The 25,328-nt window shown below is 41.6% G+C and overlaps 1 protein-coding gene across 4 annotated transcripts in view; it reads right to left on the reverse strand.

The window, feature by feature from the left end:
- hivep1 (HIVEP zinc finger 1) overlaps positions 1 to 25,328 on the reverse strand; it is a 48,582-nt gene that overhangs the window by 13,766 nt on the left and 9,488 nt on the right. For all 4 annotated transcript variants that reach the window (XM_027014928.2, XM_027014927.2, XM_027014925.2 and 1 more), the window contains exon 3: positions 1,679 to 1,732. In XM_027014928.2, coding sequence (XP_026870729.2) covers positions 1,679 to 1,732 — 54 coding nt within the window. The remainder of the gene's footprint in view (positions 1 to 1,678; positions 1,733 to 25,328) is intronic.

Below are 25,328 nucleotides of genomic sequence, written 5' to 3' on the forward strand. Positions count from 1 at the left end.
ATTATGACTGGCAATGGGATAAGAAGAGAAGTGGCTTCGGTTAGTTTTGCTTGGTCACCATTTCCTGGGCATTCAGGGAATTCCCAAAAAGTTGGAAAATGTAAGCAGGATTCTAGTGCTGAGTCCTACTGAGGCCTAATGGCCCTAGTGAGTTTTTCCAGTCTGCTTGCTCAGTAAAATCTTGTTTGTTTCTGCAATATTGTACAACCAAACTGTTTGTTTGTTTGTTTGTTTGTTTGTTTTAATTCTACTTGTTTTTTTTATAAGAAATAACTATTTGACTTTATATTTCAATTATAAACTTAATAGAAATTGATTTACTTTGGCAATATGACACTTCAGTGAACAACATGAACTGCTTTTAACTGTTGCCTTCAGGATTACGGTGTGACTGACAGGTCTAGTGACAACATTGTGGTATTTTGAGAAGTGTTTTTAAAGCCCTGGGTCAGCTCCCTGTAACAGGCTTGCTGGATCGTCCCTACACTCAGCACAAGGTAGGTGCTGAGGCCTGCAAAGTCCTAACACACAGTAAACAGGAGCACTCTAAAAGGGTCTCATCAGGCTGAAGAAGTAAAAAGGTGACACTAAGCATAAAGTAAGGGAGAAGGCTGATCTAACCTGTCACACTTCCTGTCATATCGCTTCACGCTCTTAAACTGCATAAAGGCCTCAGCTCTAGCCATCATCCTGCTTAATCTCGTCTCATAAATGTCAAACTGATTTCTGCTCATAAAAATACCGCAGTACATGAGTCCATTAAAAATGTTTCACTATTTATCATTTAAAATTCAACAAATGTGTCCCACTCCTATGTGGCATCTTTGAATGAACATATTCCCTTCTTAAATAAGCAACCCAGACTGTGGACTTTAGACTGATGTCCTCAAGAGTTTTGAGGCCAGTAAGAGACTCTGTAAAAAGGCTACCCAATGTTTGGCTTTCTTTCCAGATTCCAGAAACCCTAACAATGCAGAACCCCCAATAATGCAGAAGCCCCAACACTGCAGAAGCTTTAAAAATGCAGAAGCCCTAACCACCAATGCTGCATCTCCATCCTTGCCCTGCACAGATCAGCCAATGCATCCATGCAAATATACTGTCTCTGAAGATCACTAGAGCATGCATGCACGTGCGCACGCACACACACACACACACACACACACACACACACACACACACACACAAAAAAAAAAAACACCAATGCTTCTGGGAGGAATGGCAGTGTGCGTTCAGCTTGGACAAGCCATATATCTCTATATTCAAAGAGTACCAGTAGTTCATTTAGCCTAACGAGCTCTCCAAAGACACCCACACTGCTGTTTGACAAAGGGGGCAGGGGGGGTTTACAAGAGAATGTTTGAAAGCTTTGTCTAAGAGAATAACTATGTCATTAAACACTCTCAATCATGGCAAACTAGAAGAGGCATAAATAATAAATGTATAACTAAAAGTTTTTTTTTTCCTTTTTATTTTCATCAAAACAGCTATTTGGCCTTATAACACATAATATGGGTCATAAGCTACAGGAACAGGACAGGTATGTAGCAAAGTATGTATCTATAGTATGTGTCCATCATTAACAACTTGTGCATAATGTGCACAACCAACACATTAAATCTAACCCTAACCTTTGCCCTTGAATCTGTCATTTCTGTAAGGGAATGGGGCGGGTTACCTTTCTGAGAACCCCTGGGCTCCTTTAGCTCCTTCTGTGCCTCCTCAATCTTATCTGCAACACAAAAAAAGAAAATAAAACTAAATAAAATTTTGAGCTTCTGAAACAATATAATACAATACAATAACAATGATATATTCTTTAGTAGACAAATACATGTACAAATTAAGCCTGCTGTTCCTAAAAATTGAATACACTAATTAATTAAAACAAATAAATCCATATTTTAAAAAAGGCAGGTTCTTTCTTTAAATTTCACACCACGAAGGGACATTGTCTTATTTTCGTATGTGGAGGAGACATTTAGTATTTTCTCAGTCTCTCCCTGTGTAGGAGGGTGTTGTATATGAGTATGCACAATATCAGAGTGTAATTAATGATCATTATAGAAGCTGGCCAGTACAGTGTGTGCGCGTGCGTGCATGTGCGCATGTGTGCATGCATGTGTGTGCATCGTCACACACATGCAACACACAAATCACTTGCTATCAGTGTGGGTTATGAAAACAAGCACACAAACCAAAGTGGTCAAAGAAGTAGAACAAACTCACCTTGAAAATGGCAAAACAACAAAAAAGAGCCCTTGGTCACAAAACAGAAATAGAGAGAAAGTGAGTGAGAGAGAAATAAAGTGAGACAGACAGAGAGAATAGAAATCGAGATTGTCTATATGTGTCTGGTCTGGCTCATCCTCTCCTCACTGAACAAACCCCAGTCTTTCAAATCAACTTTCCACTCCCTGGTTTTTTCCCCTTTCCCGCACTATCCCTCTCTCAGCATCCCCAGCGGACCTGTGTCATGCACAATGTCACTCAAACACTGTTTAATAAAACAGGATGTTGAGAAGAGTTCTGAGCAGTTTCCTCCAGTTCTTTCTCAACATACACATCTCTTCCCATAAGTCCTGCCCTGAACTCCACTGTGTTCAATTTACCGCACAACCGTCTTACAGACTAACAAATGAATTGCTGTAAATGAGGGATCAGATTACAGCTGTTAAATAATCAACCACTAATGGAAACCCCCTCTGGTGGGAACCCTTTAGAACTACTGGGGACCTGGAGACTCTGGACCAGATCGACATGAGTGGTAGAACGTAATTCTAAAATTCTCAGTGAGGTACCAGAAATTCATTTGGAGCCATTCTTAGATGACTAAATACCACACTGGTATCATTACCACAACCTATGGTATGACAGCTCTCCTCAAAGGTGTATGTCTCTCTTGATACCAGTCAATCTAGATCTAGAACTCTACTTACAAAAAAAAATAAATAAAAATTTTCAGAAAGGTCTAGAGTAATTGTATGAGCTTTGTTAGCACAACTGTTACCCTTGTTAAGAGATTTTTTCATTGCAGTGACACTATATTGTTCTTTAATCTGAGAAATTTCAAGAGGTTTGATTGTCAGCTTACTCCTTACAAAGTGTGGTATTATTTCTGTCCAAAACAGAACAGGGTCCATGAACATTTAAAGTCTAGAACAGTGGTTTCAAACCAATGTGGAACCTGAATAACTCCTCAAGACAAAACTAATTTTAGACAGTATCCCAACTACCCCACTGAGGTATGGGGATAATAAGGCATACATTTATTATAGGGCTTGCTCATGTTTCCCTGAAAATGAGAAACAATATTATATAAAGAACACCAGAGAGGAACAAAGTCAGCCTCACAGGGTTATGATGTCAAGCTCTGACTTTGCACAGGCATAACACAGACATGATTTACAGTCATAAAATAAAATATAGGCCTATATTTATATGTTAGCTCCAACTAATATGATTTTAACCCAAATCAAATTCCTTGACTTAAACTGCAAAAACATTATGGTCTGGTGACCAAGCAGGAAGCTGAACTCAAAAAAAAAATCAGAATGAAACAAGAAGTGAAACATAACCAGATTACACCTATTACTGCACACACAGTTTACTGTAAATTCTGTCTGCGCTCTGTTTACCAAAATGCAGTGCCCCTTTCAGTAATAGATCTATGTGTTTTAAAACAAAAATAAATTTTAAAAAGTAATTAGCCAGCCGCTAGTTAACTGGCTCACTAACAGTAGATGTAGTTCCATAAAGTATTACTGTATAAATCAATATTAAAACTAAATATATAGATATTTTAAACTCCCATCAGCAGATGCTTCCAGCCCTGGTACAGCAAACTGCAGTTTTGTATTTAATTTTTTTATTAGCAAGGAATGTTATGGAATGTTATTTTACTGTCCCCCGCTGATTTAATAATGGATCTGGTTCATCAAAAAATAAATAAATGAATAATAATTCCACTTTTATACCTGATCAGAAAAACTGCACACTGCTAATGTGTATGGAAGAATTCACAGCACATTGGCAAAAAGAACCCTAAGCGAAATGTAATCAAGGGAATGTGCAGTAGCCTCAACCTCGCAGTGTCATTTGAGGTTTGCAAACAGGTACTGGTCTTATTTGACTCAACGCATTGCTACACAGACCAGTCACCAGCAGGCTCGGCAAGGTGCATGTTGGTTAGGGTTTTATTTTTTTTGTCCAACTTGCATCGGCACCACAGGAGCATCATGATAACATTCACCATTGTTAACTCATGAGAGTGCTGACATACTCCATCATGTCATGAGAGTGATGACATACACCATTAACTATCTTGTGAAAGTGAAGAATATGATGTATTCTTGTGAGAGCAATTATATACTGTTATAATCTTGCTAGAGCGATGCACCAAGGATATATGCCATTACAATCTCCAGAGGGTGCTGACATAAACCATCATGGTCTTCCCAAGGATGATGACGGACACCATTATAATCTCATGAGACTAATGACATATGCCATTATAATCTCGTGAGAGCAATGACATATGATGTTATAATCTGGTGCATGACATAATCCATTATAATATCGTGAGAGCAATTACATATACTGTTATAATATGATGAGACAGATTACATACTCCATTATAATATCATAAGAGCAATGACATACACTGTTATAGTCTCATGAAAGCAGAAATAAATACTGTTATAATTTTATGAGAGCAATGACATACGCCATTATAATATAAAATTAATGACATACTCTCTTATAATCTCATGGGAGCAATGATATACACCATTATAGTCTTGTGAAAGTGATGACAAACTGTTATAATGTCATAAGAGTGATAATATACTCTGCTATAATTTCATGAGTGATGACATACTCCATTATAATATCCCAAGAGCAATGATATACATTATAATCTCATGAGAGTGATGACATGCCATTATAATCTCATGAGAGCAAAGTCATATGCCATTGTAATCCCGTGAGAGTGATGACATATGCTGTTGTAATCTTCCAAAAATGATGACATATGCCATTGTAATATCAAGAGAATGATGACAAACTGTTGAGTGATGAGAGTGATGACTTCAATTATAATCTCATGAGACAAAAGACATAATTATAATGTTATAATCTGGTGATAGAGATGACATACACCATTATAATCTCATGAAAGCAATGACACATACTTTTATAATCTCGTGAGACTGATCACATACAATGTTATAATTTCATGAGAGCAATGACATATGCCGTTTTAATCTCATGACAGTGGCGACACATACTGTCGTAACATCCCAAGAGTGATGATATAATTTATAATTTAATGAGAGCAAGGCCTCTACAGGTTTCAGAGCAGCACTGCAACCAGATACTCTCGCTGAACACCAAGGTGAGGCACAGATCATCTTGAACAATCCTACTGTGTCAATGTTTAGATGCCGATATGCCAAGCGGCCAACATCAGGCAGTCAGTGATATCACTGCTGACGCGTACATTTAAATCTTTAGATCCAAACCAATGGATATAATGAAATTAATTTTAGATGTAAACTCTTTCAATAAAACATTTGTTTCAGATCTATAACTTCCTGTAACAGATACACAAAGTGGCTGATGGAGATAGTGAGAGGGCAAGGAGAACATTTTCCATCTTTGATCACATGATGCAGTAATACATTTTCCATCTTTGATCACATGATGCAGTAATAAGAAACGTGCCTTCACTGCATCATAGTAAAGTGAGAGAAAACAGAGAGAGACTGAAAGACAGAAATAATTCCACAATTTTAGGAGTAATTGGACATTAAAACCTGGTCAGAACACACATCTGAAGGTATGTGCCTGATAATGGGCCTTGTTATGACATAGTAAAAGTGATGGTTTGTATGGTCAGAGGATGACACACACACACACACACACACACACACACACACACACACACACACACACACACACACACACACACACAAAGTCAGAACCCTATTGCAGCTAACACTAGGAGTATGAACTTGAGTGAGCACAAAGTGCTGTGTGTGAGCATGTTTGTGTGTGATGTGTGTACATATGCGAAATATGTATAACCCTGCAGTGTGCAGACAGGCCTTCTGACCCTGCAGAGAAGGGCTAAAAAATGGTTGGAAAATATAATCTTAACATATTTTTACAAATAAGTAAAAAAAAAAAAAAAACTCTTTCTCTCCAAAAGAGGAACTAATCAAAACTGCAGAGACTCATTGCTGTGTACGTGCCTACATGCCCCTTCAGGTGATATTCCCAAGGGCTCTGTAATATTGGTCTGTTGGCAAAATAACATGAAATCTGACCAATGAAATGAAAAATGTTCATTCTGGGGATGGGCCTATAGCAGCCTAGCCCTTCTCAGTGTTGTGAAGAAAGGGCTACTGCATTGTTTGTAAAACGTCACCGTTTGTGTACATGTTACCTTTTTTGGGGGCAGGGTAGGGGGGGGTATTTATTACATACAGGTGATGTACAACATACAATGTGCAGTCATTGCAGTATGAAGCTTGGCTGTGAGTTTTCTAAGACATGAATAGTGTCACAACATATCACCATAGACACATAACATTACAAATAACTGTCACAGACATCATAACCCGGATAGAAAATAAAAGACATTAAGCAAGAGACTATGGTGGCAATATATACAAGCAGTAAACACAAGTCTGTGGGTTTGTGAAATATTTGTAAGTTAGAGAGTTAGTATGTCTCATTCAATTAATTCAAACATTTTCCGCTGCACACTTGCTTCATGCAGTGTGTGAATTGTTGAATGTGCGTATAGATAAAGTGATGAGTGTGCATTATGAAGATGCAGTGTATATGAAAAGGTATGACTGCAAAAGACCCAACATAAATGTAATGGGCATTGTCAAGTGCCAGTAAATAAATAAAGACAGCTGCACAGAGACCAGAGTGGTGTGGGCATAACAGTGTTGGTTATTCTGAGATTTGTGTTTAGGGAATGATATTTTTTAAGGTGTGGTGACCTCGTTGAGTGACCATGCCACTTGAAATAAGTGTTGTGTGTTTGCCATCAAGCTCCAGTAGGGTCACTGCTTCTGTAAAAATGATGATGTTTTCAGAGCTGGTCCGTAACATGTCCCAGTCTGTATGCTTCAGTGTGTCCTGAAGGATGGTATCTGAATGGTTCATCCAGATCTTGATTGTGCTCATCAATGACGCTTTCAGCTTCAACCTTTGTATTCCAGCATGAGAAAAATAGCACCGTGGGTCAATCTGCCAAATGGAGCTACTTTATAGCTCTTAAATGGTATGCAACTGTGGTCCAGAGTGCTGGTGCCTCTGGTGGGACATATGTGTTGGTAGAAGTTCACCATCACTTTCCTAAGGTTCATTAGAAGTTCACCAAAACTTTCCTACAGTTCAGCAGAAGTTTGCCAACACCTTTCTAAAGTTCAGAAGAAGTTCATCATAATCATCTTAAGATTCAGTAGACGTTCATCCCCTTCCTAAGGTTTACCCCATTAAAATATTAAGCCATGGTGAGGGCAGCATCAGGGCTGGCAGGCTAGTATCCATTCAGTGCCTCGTGCATCTCAGACAGAGTAAGATCCTTATCCACTTGTTGTAGAATGTAAACAGTGTTGATGAGGTGACTTCACGAGAGAGATAATCTGGATGACATTTAATTGGTGTTTATTCCAGATTGGGCGAACAGTAGTTGGAAATGAAAACGTTGTTGCTGTCACAGCACATACCATTCACTTTTATACATAATCCACCATTTTGGGACTTCAGTGCTGCAGTGCTGACAATGAATGGACAGTGACTCAACAGGCTGTACTGGGTTGTTCCTAACCCTCACCCTGACCCTGGAATATCTAGAAATGTATGGATCAGCAATGTTTCAGAGAAGCAGAACACATTACATTCACGGATAGCCCATTGGTATTTAATCTTCAACCTGGGGTCTTCCAGTTGTTGTCCAAAGACTGGACATTCACAAGAAGGATACTGATGTGCACATACTAGTACTGTAAAAGCCAGTCACATAAGGCAACAAAAAACACTACAGGCACAGCTATGAACACACAGTATACATTAGAGTCACAATGCCATACACGCACAGTAAGTACTATAGACACAGCATCATAAACACATAGTAAACACTAAATGCACACCAAGGATTGTATTAGCTCGCTGGACAGCAGCTGAACATGTGCCATCCTGAAATCTTCTAATTGTGGTATAACCCCACATCTAGACAAAGTATAATAGTAAAGTATAAATACAAACGTGTGTGTGTGTGTTGGAGTTTTTCTTTGCTGCTTCACAGACAAAAGCAGAACAGTTGTCTGGTCTCTCTCTGTCTCACACACACACACACACACACACACACACACACACACACACACACACACACACACACCCCTCATCCTTTATTTTGCAGTTAAAAGAAACAGTAAATCAAATATGTCTAACCTTTTTGCTGAATGATATCAGAAGCAGTGATAACTCCATGTGCCTGTGTGCTTGTACAATTCCAACAGACAACACAGAATTACCAGAATCTTGAGCCCACAACATCCTGCCTCCCAAATTTCATCACCATGATGAAACTATTCTGCGTTCAGTTTTCTCTCTAAAAGCCCTCAGAGAGTTTGACCATGGGCCTTAGCCATGTCCATGTGCACTCTGCAGCCTTTCCTCAGAGACTTCTTGTTGTCCTTGTAATCAATGTCCCTTTGCAGATTATTTCTATTTATGTTCATTACATTAGTGTTGTTTCTGTTTTTGTGGTAGTACCAGATGACCATGGGATTTTCTGCTCAATTTCCTTTGGGAAATTTACATTTGCACTTGGAATAGCAAACATACAGTAGTCTTTAAATGGAATCAACCAGAGACAAGGCAAGCAGGGAGAAGAGAGGAACCTGGTATGTGAAGGGGACAGAGAAGAACCTGGATTCTGTGTGGGTTCTGTCTGGGCTGACCTGCACACTCTCATGTAGAAGGGAGGCTTCACAGCTGAAGGAGTGACAGAAGCCGAGTAGAATACTGCACAGAGCACTGATGGGAGTGCTGAGGTTCCCTAACCACTTAAGGAGGGGTGCCTTTCCCAGAAGCACCGTCAATGGCCCCTCCCTCCTCATTACTGTCAGTCTCTCACACACACACACACACACACACACACACACACACACACACATACCCAAAAAGGCCATTCTGGAATAGAGAGAGGAAGGAAGAATAGGAGTGTACGGCTTCTATTACACAACTGTCCATCATCAGCTTATTCATCATGTACTACAATAATGGGGAGCACATTATTCTTTCATTTACTCTCATTCCTTCTTCTCTTTTATACTCTCTCTCTCTCTCTCTCTCCCTCTCTCTCTTTTTTTTTCTCTCTTCAATAATGGCATATCTGTATTCTTTATAATTTTTATGTTCTTCTGCCATAAGCATGTGTCCATGGAGGGTTAGGGACATGAGAATGAAAGGGGCAAAGCATACAGCAAACTCCAATAAAAACTGCAGTACACCTTGTTTCATTGTCATTAATTTCCCAAACCCCTCAGACAGCATGGACCCCAGCACAGTGTCCCAGTCAGCCCAGTGTGCCTTCATTGTAGGGTTGAGGAGGCTCACCAAAGAGGGGTCGGGGTGGAGCATGGGGGTGTCGCTGCTTGAAATATATGAGTGGCAGTGAACTGTGGAGAAAGCAGGACCATTACTTAGTACCCAAGGCTACTCTTAATAATACATGAGGAGACGGAGAGGATGGAGTATAGGGAGAGCGAGGGAAGGAAGAAGAGATTGAGACTGACACAGACACACACACTACCACATTCTGTTCTTAGAGTGCACACATATGAAGACATAACACACAACCTCAGTGAGCTGTTTCCCCAGGAGGAACACAGTTATGTATATGCATAATTAATAATCTTACAAATCTCTTCCACAAATACCCAACACAAGGTGTCGTGACAGTCATAATTATATTACAAACACAACACACCCACAAATACCAAACACAGGGCATTCTGACTATTATAATAATATTACAAACACATCAACATTCGCTGTCAACATTTTCTACAAACACACACCTACATGCACGCACCTATACATAAACACACACACTGTGGGTGTGCATGCATTCATGTGTTTGTATGTGCATGTGTGTAAATACCTACTGCTAATGGTTGCGTTGTTCTGCATGTGTGTGTTTGGTATTGTCCTGGATGGAGAGGTTGTGTGTACGAGTGTGTGTGTGTGTGTGTGTGTGTGTGTATGTGTGGGGGCAGCAGTAGCGGCAGACTGCACTGTCAGTGTCTGTGTCTGTGTGTGTGTGTGTGTGTGTGTGTGTGTGTGTGTGTGTACTGCACTAGCGGCAGACAGTACTGCTGCTGATTGTTGAGACTGCGTGGGCATGCTGGTGAGAAACTGATACAGCCTGTGCTGGGTGGGGCAGAGAGGAGGAGAGAGAGAGAGGAGAAGGAGAAGGAAAGGGGGAGAGGCAGAAGCATTGGGGTGCATGCTAAGCAGAACACACTCTCTTCACAGATAATGTGTCTTTAGCCTTAAGCCCATGCTTGGCCTTTCTAATGCAGTAGTTCACTCACACATGATAGAGCAGCTACATGTTCATTGTGAATTGCAGCTCCTTTTCAAAATTCCCTGTTTAAAACAGAAGCGACTTTCCTTAACCCTAAACCTGACACTGACCCTAACCTTGACCCTAACTCTCCAGTGCTGCCCCAGTCAGAAGAACATATTCCCCCCCGGTGAGGAGCCCTTGTACCGCTTTTCATGCATTGCGATTTAACAGTTACATGTTAACTACCTTTAATTACTATGCCATTTATTTTTTTATTTTTTTATTTATAGTCCAAATCCTTTTGAGAATTTAGACGTTGCTGTTTATGAATGAATGGCATATGTGTACCATGGTGAGTCACTCTCATTTTGAGCTGCTCAGTTTACTTATTCATCAATGTCTGCTATACCTGAGAGACTACCACTTGTCCTAGTAAATAATTCACTTGCATTGAACACACATCCAAGAACCAAGAACAGAGAATGCTTTCCAAACCATGGATTTTACTGACCTTATTACCATCGATATTACTATTCATTAAAGAGTTAGCTCATTAGCTAATGCAGACCAAAGCAAATTTGTGTGCAGACTAGAGGGCTGCAAGCAGAAGAGGCACTGGCTTGCTACAGGTGAACATGCAAGCACAGTTGTCAGGAACATGCATGCAGTCACCAGGAATGTGTACGCCTTGAACGTGTGCTCACAGCCTCTAGGAACATGCACACACAGTCATCATGAACGTAGATGCACCGTCACCAGGAACATGCATGCACATTCGCCATGAATGCAGATGCACCGTCACCAGGAACATGCATGCACATTCGCCATGAATGCAGATGCACCGTCACCAGGAACATGCATGCACAGTCGCCATGAACATAGATGCATAGTCACCAGGAACGTGCACACACAGTCATCATGAACATGCACACACAGTTGTCAGGAACACAAAAAACAAAAAGGGGAAATAGCACAAGAGGTTTCACACTCAGCTAAGCTTCATCGTTTCTAAGTTTCCTTTCACCAAGAGTGAAGATTTAAAATAAAAATAGACAATGAATTTAAAAAATAATAAAATTAAAAACAAAATAAATGTATCCTAAAATTTTTGTTAACATACAGACATCTATCTCTGTGAGGTATTCATGGTAGATAATTATTTTTAAATCAGAACTACTAGGTCATTTAAAATGAAAGTTAAGTTTAAAAACACTTAAGGAATCATTGCAATTAAAGAACAGAGGATGGCAAATAAATGGAAAACCCCAGGAAAAGATAAAGGCTACTGCTCGACTATATAATGACATTATAAAAAAAACTAGAAGTGAATAAGCATCCCTAAACCTTCAACACAAGCTGAGCTCTATGTGTATGACTTAGCAGCTCAGGCATTCCACTGTCATCCTACAGTCCTGCATCTGCACCCAGCTCACAAAAATATTTTTTGCATAGTATCCAGTTTAGAGACCTTGTTTTTTAAATTCAGCTCAATTCATGTCATGCAACTGGTTTATCAAAAATAAAAATCCAACTATATATAAATATAAGAAACAAACGGTATGACATTAAAATGACAAAGATTTAAATAAAATTTAAAAAGTAATAACAATTAAAGAATGAAACTAGGAGTTATGAAATCATTTGAAAAAGAGGTTGGCTGACCTGCTTTTCTGCCTCCTCTGAGAAATCAGCCTAGTGCTAAGGCAACAGTCTCTGCTCACTCACTAACACACACACACTCTCACACACTCCCTCCCTTATTTATCTTTGGCTTCTGCTAGTTTGAGATTATACAAATATAATGTAACGCAAGCAGCTCCAATGTTTGTGTGTTAGGACAAGCAAGAGACTGTCTGTTTACTGGTGTGACTGTTGACTGAGTGACAGGAGGCTGCCTGCTCCCTGTCACTTCCTCTTTAATCACACACTCTCATCTGTGCCATGTCACTTAACAGCAGACAACCCTGTGTGTGTGTGTGTGTGTGTGTGTGTGTGTGTGTGTGTGTGTGTGTGTGTGTATATGTGAGAGAGAGAGAGAGAGAGAGAGAGAGAGAGAGAAATATTTCAAACGTTAACCTATTAAAAAACAATGCTTAATTTAGCTGAATTTCACTCACAGACCCCCCCACATGCACACGCGCACACATACACACACACACGCGCGCACACACACACACACACACACACACACACACACACGCGCGCGCGCGCACGCGCGCGCGCACACGTACGCACACGCAAACAAGCACAGAACAGAAGGGAGATTCCTGTACAGGCAGGCTAAGCTAGTTCTGGCCAACCAAAGCAATGATGTCATCTTCAGTGCATCTTCAGTAACACGCTGACACACGCACACATACACACACAAACATAAACAAACCAGAAACATGCATGCTCACACACACAGACACAGAAATATACATACAAAGATATACAGACACATACACATGAAATCACACACATTCTGCCTCACACAAATACACACATACACATAAACTCATGCATGCACACCGTGCCTGGTGGCACAGTGACACACACGGTCAAACACACAGACACATATACATACAAACTCACAAACAGACTATCACACACACACAAAGTATTTACTACAAATCGTAATATAACTTTCTTTATTTCACCAGACAAACAAAAATTGGTTAAATAACCAGTAAAACAGAATTTCTAAACTATTTTCTAATGTTGTAGTACATTATACTAATGTTAAATCTTTTAAAACAGAGTGATGTCTTTACTCAAAGAACAGACTAAACTACTCTGAACAAGCAGAACTTTCTGACAAAACCACACATTATGTCACAGCCATGTAAGTCATACTGCATCAGTCACAGTCACATCACTCATGCTGCATCAGCCACAGTCACATCACTCATGCTGCATCAGCCACAGTCACATCACTCATGCTGCATCAGCCACAGTCACATCACTCATACTGCATCAGTCACAGTCACATCACTCATACTGCATCAGCCACAGTCACATCACTCAAACTGCATCAGCCACAGTCACATCACTCAAACTGCATCAGCCACAGTCACATCACTCATACTGCATCAGCCACAGTCACATCACTCATACTGCATCAGCCACAGTCACATCACTCATACTGCATCAGCCACAGTCACATCACTCATACTGCATCAATCACAGTCACACCAGTCACAGTTTACCTGGTGATTGCTGACAGATGGATTCAAATCTGACATATGACTTAAAACAGTCACTCAAATTGTCACATCTAGGTACTTTTTACATTTTTTACATTTACTTTTTAGGTAAAATTATGTAAAAGATACACAAAAATCAAATCAGATTATTTACACTAGTTGTACCAATTCAGTTAATTAAGTTATTTTCCTAAGCAGCTATACTGTTTAACAGAGCATAATCATATGGTTTATTTAATTGTTTTTATATGCCTAATCTTTTTGTAACATGTAGAAAATAGTACATTAAACAAAGAGTAGGTATATATATGGAAGTATATAGATTGGACTGCAGAGGACTGGGGTAAAGTTATTTTCTCTGATGAAGCCCCCTTCAGACTGTTTGGGACATTTAGACAAATGATTGTCCAGAGAAGAAATGGTGAGCGCTACCATAAGTCCTGTGTCATGCCAACACTGAGGCATCCTGAAAATATTTATGTGTGGGGTTGCTGCTCATCCACGGGAGTGGGTTTGCTCAAAATTTTGCCTAAGAACACTAAGGAATGGTATCAAAACATCCTCCAAAAGCAACTTCTTCCAACGATTCAGGAGCAATTTGCTGATGAACAATGCTTTTTCCAGCATGAAAGAGCATCATGTCACAAGGCAAAAGTGATAACCAAGTGGCTCAGTAAACAAAACATTGAAATTTTGGGACCATGGCCAGGATACTCCCCAGATCTCAATCCCATTGAGAACCTGTGGTCAATCGTCAAAAAGAGGGAAGACAAACAAAAACACAGAAACTGTGATCAACTCCAAGCACTAATTAGGAATGAATGGGTTGCATCCAGTCAAGATTTTGCCCAGAAGCTGATATCCAGCATGTCAAGGCAAATTGCAGAAGTCTTAACAAAGAAGGGTCAACACTGTAAATATTACCTTTTTGCTTAAACTGGATGTATTTGTCAATAAAAAGATTTAAAAAAACTTATGAAAATGCTTATAATTGTACTTCACTATACCATATGAACATCTGATAAAAGGATCTAAAAAGAATGATGGCAGTAAACCACTATGTGGACCGCCATAACCAAGTGACTGGCATAGTATACAGAAACATCTGTGCTGAATACGGGCTGGACATTCCATACACCCCCAAAGGTGGTGGAGAATGAAGAATTTAAGATCCCAAGCTTGAAGGAAACAAGAGGAGGACAAGTGGGGAATTATATTAGACAGCAAAGCACTGAATCATTTAAAAATAATACGCATTCACACATTTCACTCTGAGGGTTTGAATCTGAAAGGAAGCTGATTGCTTCAGAAAAGGAAAAAAAAGTCACACATGAAATCAGACATTCCTTCATTCTGTTTGAAACATTTCTCTATCTCACTGTCTTCGTCTCACTCTCTACCTAGTAAATGCCTGCATTTCCTAACCCATTGTAATACTTTATCATATTAAGATAAATTGGAAAATCCTGAAATAGTTCCAAATGGTCCAAAGTGCACTACAGACACACCTATCATGACACTTAAACTACTCATTCACCAGGTTGCCAAAGCAGCTATAGCAGGTAAAGCACTATGTCAATAAATTGTTTTCAATTATTTGTGTTATTACTAGAGTTCTGGTGTGTAATTTGTGAATTAAGCCTTAACTATATTGATAATTTTAAGGAAAATTTATATATACTTTAATTGGAACTCATTTTAATAATTTTCATTTATTTACTTTTCTGCTGTATATGCACTGATAGGCATATTCTTTCCCTTTTCTTCAGCATCAGCATGTACTCAAACGCAATTAGCCCTTCCCTAGTAAGCCTGTCTGTTATCACACACTGATTTGCGGGAATAGTCCATAGAAATTTCCCTAGCCTTTTCCAGCTAAATTTCAAGCAGTTGCAAAATTACAGTAGGTGTCAGGTACATCCTCATTTGTGCCGTTTCCCTTTCACGGACATGTGAGCACATGTCTGATGTGAGTGCATGTCAGTTATCACCTTTGGCCCTTTCACCTACCCCTCTGTTAGGCAAGGGTGTTATATTAGAACCCAACACCTTGTCTCCCGCTGCCCCCAACTTTGCTAGACACAAGTGCAAGTAACACAGAAATCCAATAAGAACTCCAGATGCTACCTGTTGGATGTGGAAAAGCCTTACTAGCTCTTACACTAATGCTAACACCAACTATCATGTTAGCCCTCTCGCGGCGACAGCATTCCAACTTTGCACTGCTACACAGAGACAGCAGAAAGCAGAGTATGTTAAAAGTGGGAAATCGGGAAGGGGGTGGGGTCATGACTACTAAAGAGGTAACATGCTAATCCCCTGCAAGCTGATTGGAGCTGTAAAGGGAACATACTAATCCCCTGCGAGCTGATTGGAGCAATACCCTTTAGTGTACACAGGATTTCTGTGCTCTCTTGATGCAGGGAAATCAGGCCAGGGCAGCGTGCATTACTAAACATTACAACATTCAGTACTAGGGCTGCAGAAGAAGTTCCAATTATGTAAGGAAAGGGACCCCAACCAGAAACTGGGTCATAACAGAAAGTGGGAGTAGGCAAATCCCAGAAGATATGAGATTTAATACTGCGGTTTATGATGGAGGACATATCACAAACTGATAAAGAGATTAAACAGCCATCTTAAAAGTCTCATCTCTCTACATGTGCCTACAGAGGGAGGGATTTAGGCTACCACCTGTCTTAGTATGTGCATGTCCATGTCCATGTCCATGTCTCTGGAGACAGGTAGAAAATAGATAGTTTTCTACGTAGGGGGATTTCCTCTGCCCATTTAACACTAACCCTACCTATCTGTGGCTAACTTGTCCCCATCAACAAACTCTAAAGCCCACCCTTCAGGCCACTACTATGGGAACATGTTCATCTCCTGATACAAAGGCACCTGCTTGTTTTATTTCCCAACATGCACATGAACAACTTGTATTGCGTTCCACCCACATACCGGTGCTCACTTCAGGACTCATACATCACTCAGACATGGCCTGTAAATAAATCACACAGACCTCACTAATGCACTACCACTGCAGCCTAAGAGACTGGGACAGTGAAATTGTCATCCTACCCTAAGACAAGGAATATGTCCTTTTGTGAGACTTTCATTGCATAATTTAGACCCTGTAAGGTTCTGACTGGATTCCCTATTCTTTAAGTGAGGATGAAGTGAAATAACGATGAGTGTGATGTGGCTTCCATGGTGGTTGTGCAGGATTGCTAATCTCTCTGCAGCCCCATTTGAGGAGGAGGCTCTGTATGCGTGCGTGTGTGCTTGCACGCTTGTGTGTGTATGTGCTTCTGTGTTTTCCCGCGCCGATCAGAGGCTGGCTGGAGGCCACATTATGTAATTCAAGATACCAACCACTGTGAGATGGGGAGCATGAATGTACCACAGTTCTCTCTCTCCCTCCCTTTTTCTTTCTCCCTCTCTCCCGCTCCCTCTCTCCACTTTTTTCATCCCACCTTTACCTCCTTCACATTGTACCTTCCTCTTCTCTTCCACTTTTCCTTTCCTCTCTCTCTCTCTCTTTCCTCTTACCCCTCTTCTTCTCTCTCTGTCTTACACTTTCTACTGACTCCAACTCTATAGCATTTTCATGCATCATTTTAACCTCTCCAATCTCCATCTCTTCCTCCACTTTCCCAGTTTGATTTGCCCTCCATTCTTTCCTCATTAACTGAGGGTAACCATTGGACACCGTGTGCCATCGCGTACCATGGACATGATTGAATATGAACTCACAAACATGCAAGTAAAGGAAGACTTTTGTTGCTTTAACCATGTAAGATTCATGGAAAAAGAGCATCTTACTGTGATATTAGTGGGTAGTAAACTATAAATAACATATGCGCCAACCTCATCTGTAAAAACACTGCACACTATAGGACTGAGGACACAGGAACATGCTACACAACACCTCTTTTCCCACACACACTCAGTATACAGTACGTACATTACCACATTACCTACATTATATAGTCTCCCTAAAATAACCCATATCAAAGATGGTATAGAAACCTTTCAACCCTAACCCCCCAAGACGATTAACGTGGTCAGTGTGTGTGCACATGCGTGTGTTCTTGCACTCTGAAGTGAACATTTATCTCTGGCTTTGGCCGTTATGTAAGTCCCAGGCTCATCCATGATACAGCTCTCCTGCCCATCTATTCCATGACTCACCCAGCCAACAGTAGAGAGAGAGAGGGAGGGAGAGGGTTGGGGGGCTGTCCACACATGCTGCAGACCAGCACTGCTGCACACTGCTCAGGTCGGAGGCACACATCCCCCCCACAAACCCACCTGGCTAACTTGGAAGGAGTGCATATACAGTACAGCCCTTCAGACTGCTACAGAAACAGCCAAGCCTAGGCAGCAGATGGCATGGTAGTCCTGACTCCTAGAGTATTCAGTTCCATCTGGATGGAATTATTTTTATCTACAACATAATGCCAGAAAGCAGAGGGCCTGATCAGGTCGGCTGGGGAGCTGTGGAGTGGAAGCCCCGCCCTCTCACTGATTCATTGTTTACTGTCAATATAAGAATCTTTTTTCTTTTTTTCTTTTTTCTTTTTTTGAGACGCTAATGCATCAATATATATTTTCATAATGATAGAAATAACTCATCTGTTGAACCAAAATATGAGAACAAACATCTGCATAAAGAATGCTTAAATTAACATTGTGGGATGTCAGCATGTAAGCACCCAATAAGACTCCTGTTTAATTCTCCTCAGCTCTTGACTATACAGCTGACAGATTTTCACTAAAATTTAATCCAACTGGCTATGTATTGATTTTAGTTATTCACAGGCAGAGCTAACAGTCTACAAAAGGACATAATACCAAAACTAATTATTAAGCATATACATGCAGTCATTACTATCAGCATCAACAACAAACAGGAACAAACCAACACAACAACTGGAAAAGAGGACACTGTAGTGTATAAGCAAGCAAACTTTCTAAGAGTCTTATCTGTGAGAAGCATCTCACAGATAAGAGGGTAAGGAATAAGCCTGGATAACTCAGCCCACTTACAATATGACTGACTGCTAGCCATCAAACATATAAAAGTATACACACATCAAAGTACTGTATATTTATGAAAAAAACAAAAATCAGCATTTAATATTTACTGATTTTTTTTAGATGCATGTGTACACACACAAACACACAAATGCACACACACATGCAGAGTACCTGAATGAGCGGAATCGGATAAAAATAAATTCACTCACACACACTTCCATGCATACACACACACACACACAAAGATGTGCACATGTACACACAAACACTCATGCACACAAACATGCACACACAGACACACACACACACACACACACACACACACACACACACACACACACACACACACTCCATCTACCTGTTCCGGTGGCAATGCTGAAGTCAGGGCCTGTGAGAGGGCTCCCTCCCAGGCAGGCTGATGGTGGCTTGGCTGGATTTCCCTGAAGCAAGGTAGTCCCGCCAGGAAACACATGGAGCTCCCCTTACAATCCCTACATGCAGATCTCCCTTACACACACATACACACACACAATGCCACACCACACTTTCAGAGGCAACACCACACTGCTGACCACTACGCACACCTGATGCCACCACCAAGCATTTGTGCTGCTTGCTGCTTTCTTTCTTTCTTTCCCTTTCTCACTCTTCTCTCTGTCTTTAAAAGCTGCTCCCTCTCTCGCTTCTCCTCAACACTGCTTATGAGCCACCCCCCTCCCTCTCCCTCTCCCTCTCCCTCTCTCCCCCTCTCCCTCTCCTTCCTTCTCCCTCTCACTGTGTCTCACCGTCTTCTGCTCCCTCTCTCTCCTGGCTTTTTTTCCCTCTATCTTCTTTTTTTTTTAGTGTTTTTAATCCTCACGCTAAATCAGGGAAAAGCCCTGCCTGCTCCTGTACTAACTTCCATCAGTGTGAGAGAGAGACACACAGAGAGACAGAGAGAGAGAGAGACAAGGAAAATAAAGAAAGCATGTTGCCTGACTCATAGTGTGCCCAGTGGCCGAGGGAGACTACAAGCGTGTCACAGTTTAGTCCTCAGCGCCCCATGCACCCTCCCCGCACACCCCATCTCCACTGCTATTAATACACCTTCATCTAAACCATTGCTCACATCACAGCAATATATAACGGCAGATGACAACCTTCTCAGCCCCTTAATCCTAAACCACACACACTCCAACACATACATATACACATATAGTTGCACATACACTCGCACATACACTCACACATACACACAGATGCGCACAAACGCACACACAGCACTGCCCCCTGTCTCTCATGCATGGGCATGAGTGTGAATGCTTGCAATACATACTCCACAGTGAAAGGAAAACCAGCTTTCTATCTATGCCTTTTAATGCCCAGATGAGCACTGGCTGATAAAGTCCTTATACATAGGTAGTGTGTGCAAGCCCCTGTACACAACACTCACACACTCCACATACACGCACACACACACAAGCTGCCTGTAAATGCTTGCTTAACACCAGCTGTACTTCAGCTGGGGTCTGAAATAGGCAGTTGAACACAGCAGGCTGACGCACACTCACACCCAAGCACAACACACTTACACACCCACACACACCTCCAAGCACAAACACATATACAATCACTCACACACACATATATACACCCAAGGACACACACACACACACACACACACACACATACAAAGTTCTTCATGAGACACACCTGAGGCATGGTTTAGTCACACTGCATGGCAGCAGTTTCCCACACTCAGAACACAAAGGTCTGTTCACAGATGAATATGTGCTGAGTGGAACAAGTGTCGGGCCTGAAGCAGAACCTCAACACACAGTCCCCATACTACCCTGCACCCACCAGGCCCAGACCAGTACACAGGGTTAGGGATTAGGGGTCAGGGTCTAGGGCAGTGGGTTAGGGTTAATGTTAACTCATCCTGCTTGCCCTCAGCAGCACCCTCCCTCCTGGTGGATTAACTCTACATTTGGCCTATTCCTATAGCCAGAGATTACTCCAGCTGTGGACTGTACAGAGCACAAAGCGGAATAACCAAAAGGGAGTCACAGTGGGACCCACCGTGCTTCCCACTCAATCAGCTTGGAATTCCAGGGAATGCACCCATCATACTAGGCCCACCCCCACCCCCAGCGCAGCCCCACTGCACTTCCCACCCAATCAGAACTCCCATGGCAACAGCTGCCAAAGAAGAACCAAGCAACGGCCTACATCTTATGCAAGATGGTGAAGCTTTGCCAGAAAGCAATCTCTCACACATACACACACACACACACACACACACTCCCCTTCTCTTTCTCTTCCCGCTCCTCCAAACAAGCCATTTGTCAAACACTCATGCGCACACACGTACATTTCCGGAACTTTCTCCCTTGTTTCCCTCTCATCACATAAATGTGGACATACCACTTTCTGGATTTAACACTGGGTTGTTTGCCGCACCTTGTTCTCTCAACCCCTCTTTCTCACCTCCCCCCATCTCTCTCTCTCTCTCTCTCTCTCTCTCTCTCTCTCAGGTTTCCCTCCTCTTACTTCTGAATCTCTTTAATCAACAAATTAGTAAATGGGTTAAATCCCACATTTTAATGTGTACTTAATCAAACCTAGGTCATATCAGCAGAACACATTCCAGTAGTTTTAGCTAATCCCTGAATGAAACTCTTCAGTCTAGTGCTTCACTGTGAGGATTTTAAAGTGAGAGGTTTAATGCTGAGATGGTAGGCCATGTAACATAGACTCGTCTCTCCATCCAGGGTTTCATGCATCTCAGAATACCATGTGTGGTGTTTGTGCATGATGCTTCTCGTAATTTGGTGTGACAAATCGGGTCATCTTATATATATGTATGTATGTGTGGTGTGTGTGTGTGTGTGTGTGTGTGTGTGTGAGAGAGAGAGAGAGAGAGAGAGAGAGAGAGAGAGAGAGAAAACTCTAGTCTTTGCGAGGATGAACACAGCGGTGAGTTTTCACTGCCCACAGAAAAACATGCAGATTTATAACAAATGGTTTCACATAAAAAGCACACACACACCTCTCACATAGGCGAGTGTCTAATGCACCCATGCATCTGTAGAAGTGAAGACTAATAAACCTGAACAAAGATACCTAAGACACGCCACTGATGTGTGAAGTACAGACTACTCACCTACATTCAGCTGTGAAAGTGAGGATACCCTAACACACCAGCGCAAAGGGACATAGAGAAGACATATCAACAGAAAAAAAGTTTTGTATTGACTGAGCTACATGGCAGGGTATTTAAACCTCTAAACCACACTCAGACCTGGCCCAAACATAACCCTAACTATTACACTAACACTATTCTTACTGTGATCAAAACACTGACCCTAACCATAACCCAAATCTGTTGCTTTTTACTTGTATGGATATATGCATACTATAAAACATAATACACAATAATTTAATGGTATCACACAAACAAAAAAATGTTTTAATGCTTATTGAGATTTAACTCACTTAACTCACCTTAACTCACCTCCATTCAACTGTAACAGCAGATTAAAGACTGTTAATACAATAAAGCATAGAATAATCCACTGTGTAAGACCGATTCACTCAGTAGATTTAAAAGAAATCAGACCTGCAAAAGACACTGAAGCTCAAAGGTTTAAAGCCATAAACAACAGCACTACAGGAAAGATAGGGAGAAAAATTAGTATGCCCCTTCAGGTGGACAGCAGCTTGACAGAGGTCAAGAACTGCTTCCTCCTCTCTGTTGTCTCTTCTTCCTCCTCACTGTTCTCTTTTCTCTTTCTCTTCTTGGGCCATCGAGCTCTCACAAGCTCTGGCAACAAGAACGCATTTTTCAGGAAATGGAACTCATGAACCTGACCCCAGATCAGCATCTTTCCATGAAGAAGCAGAGCCCTGCTTCCTTGTCTGTAGAGGTAAAATACAAACAGACTACAGGTGACATCAGCTACAGCATGACCCAGTTTTGGTCTCTGGTAACGGAACATCAAGCTGGAGGTAGAGAGAACAGCACAGCGGCCTTTGCGCATAGCGGGGTGTGTGTGTGTATGGGTGTGTGTGTGTGTGTCAGGGTAAGCCCTCATGCAGTAGATGGAAGTGCAGTTGGTGGAAGACAAAGCAATGTTTAATCATTTTAGACAGCAACGTCACAGGTATACTCTGGATACAACTGGATCTTGGGCCATAATCCTATTTCGGGGTCTCTCAGTGCTCTCAGTCATTCTAAAGTGTTGCAATGGTGCATTGAAGATAACGACATTCCAGACAGCAACTGGTCAGAAGCCCTGTGTGTTGTGCTGCATGTTTCATATAAGGAATTTGATTGGTACAAGAAACAAGAGTCAGGGATGAGATACTGCATGGAAAAGAAGAAAGCATTCCACACACACACACACACACACACACACACGCGTGCTTACGCTTCTTCATCACCCTCGGTGCATTTCTCCAAGTGTCTCTTGTCCTGCTTGACCCTTCCCTCTCTGCAAGTCTGGGAGGTGCAGGGCATGGGAACACTTCACACTGCCTCCTTCCACACGTAACCCACCACCTACTCTCTCTCTGCCCTTTTTTTCCCTCTTTTCTCCCTAATCTATCTTTAACATTCAGTTTCTCTCCTGGGTCTCCCCCAATACCTAATGAGGAATCATTCAACACCCGCCTCACTTCCCCACCCAGCCTGAAAAACAAATCACTTTTCTTTCTTTCTCTCTCTCTCTCTCTCTCTCTCTCTCTCTCTCTCTCTCTCTCCTCCCCCCTCCCACACTTTGCCAGTTGGACACAGGGAACTGCACCTGCACAGGCAGCCTCATGTTGGTTCCGTTGCCCTAGCAACTGCCACACTGGGCTCTGCTTGTGCAAACCATTAGGCATCTCCAGTGCAGTGGTTGGGCATGCACTCACACAACCACGCACACGTGCATAATATACTTGTGCTCTCACACACATGCGCGTGCATGTTAACAAACCCTGCCGCCACACAAACCCCCTTACTAAGGTTCCTGGCCAAGAAGCCTTCAGTTCCTGTGTCTGGGAAAGGGGTATGGACTCTAAATAAAGGCATGTTCATAGAATAATAATCTAGGGTTGTTTTATATATTGTTCAAATATCATTATCACAATATAAATTTCATATTATTGGGCAAATTGAAGATGTTCATTGAGCTGACTGATCACATACATCACACTTACACTCAGCATTTACCGTCATTTATGAAACAACTCATACATTCTAATGGATGTAAAATATTAGTAATCAAACAACAGCCTGTTATTAGCAGGAAATGAACATAAGTCTGAGTTGTACGTCCAGCTTATCTATCCCTATCCATAACACTTTCTCTATCAGTCTACAGCTGCCGATCAGGATGTCAAGTGCCGACCTGTTTATCCTTTATCCAACACATAAGCATTAGACCCTCATGTGAAAAAACAAACAAACAAACAAATAAAAAACAATAACTGTCAGATGGTGTGCCATGTTGCTACAACAAAAACAAGACGTTCTGACTCAATGTGAGTTACAGGGCGTGTGTGTGGGGGGGGGGGGGGTTATGTGTGTAAGAGACAGAGGGGGAGACAAATGTGTAGGAGACAGACATGTGAGAGAGAGAAAAAAATGTATGAGAGAGAGTGAGAGAGAGAGGTGTATAAGAAGGAGAGAGACATCTGTAAGAAACAGAGAGACAGATGTATGGAAGACAAAGAGGTAGACATGTGTAAGAGACATAGAGGCAAACAAACAAACAAACAAAAACAATAACTGTCAGATGGTGTGCCCTGATGCTGCAAAAACATGATGTTCTGACTCAGTGCAGGGCGTGGGGGGCTGACGTGCGTAAGAAAGAGAGAGAAAGACAGACAAGTGTGTAGGAGACAGAGACAGACATCTGTAAGAGAGAGAGAGAGAGAGAGAGAGAGAGAGAGAGAGAGAGAGAGAGAGGTGGACAGAGAGACACACACACATACACAGGTAAAAACATTTACATTTATGACACTTAGTTGACAGCAAATGACTGAAAACAATTCAAGCAAATGAGGGTCTTGCTGCAGGTTAGGGCTCCGGGGCTCAGCAGTGGCTACTTGGTAGTAATGGGGCTTGATATAGCAACCTTCTGATTACTAGTGAAGTACCCTAACCATTGAGCTACCACACACCAGGAGGGAGGGAGGGAGGGAAAGAAAGAAAGAGAGAGAGAGAGACAGACAGACAGACAGACAGACAGACAGACAGACAGGTGCACGAGACAGAGAGAGAGAGACAGACATGTGTAAAAGAGAGACAGCCAATAGCTATTTAGGGATAACTAGGGTTAGCTACCTGGGAACGGGGTATAAGCTAAATTCTTATAATCAGCAAACTACCCAGGAGTTAGGCAGGGGTGGATCACCAGCATCAGCTGTTGATCTTCTGAACATCAGCATATTTTCATACATTTGTATCTGGGTATGCAGGCACTCGCTCGCATGTGTGTCTCCATTTAAGTTGTTTGTAACGGAATGGCTACAGT

This window comes from Electrophorus electricus, chromosome 8 (assembly GCF_013358815.1).
Source record: "Electrophorus electricus isolate fEleEle1 chromosome 8, fEleEle1.pri, whole genome shotgun sequence".
NCBI lineage: Eukaryota > Metazoa > Chordata > Actinopteri > Gymnotiformes > Gymnotidae > Electrophorus > Electrophorus electricus.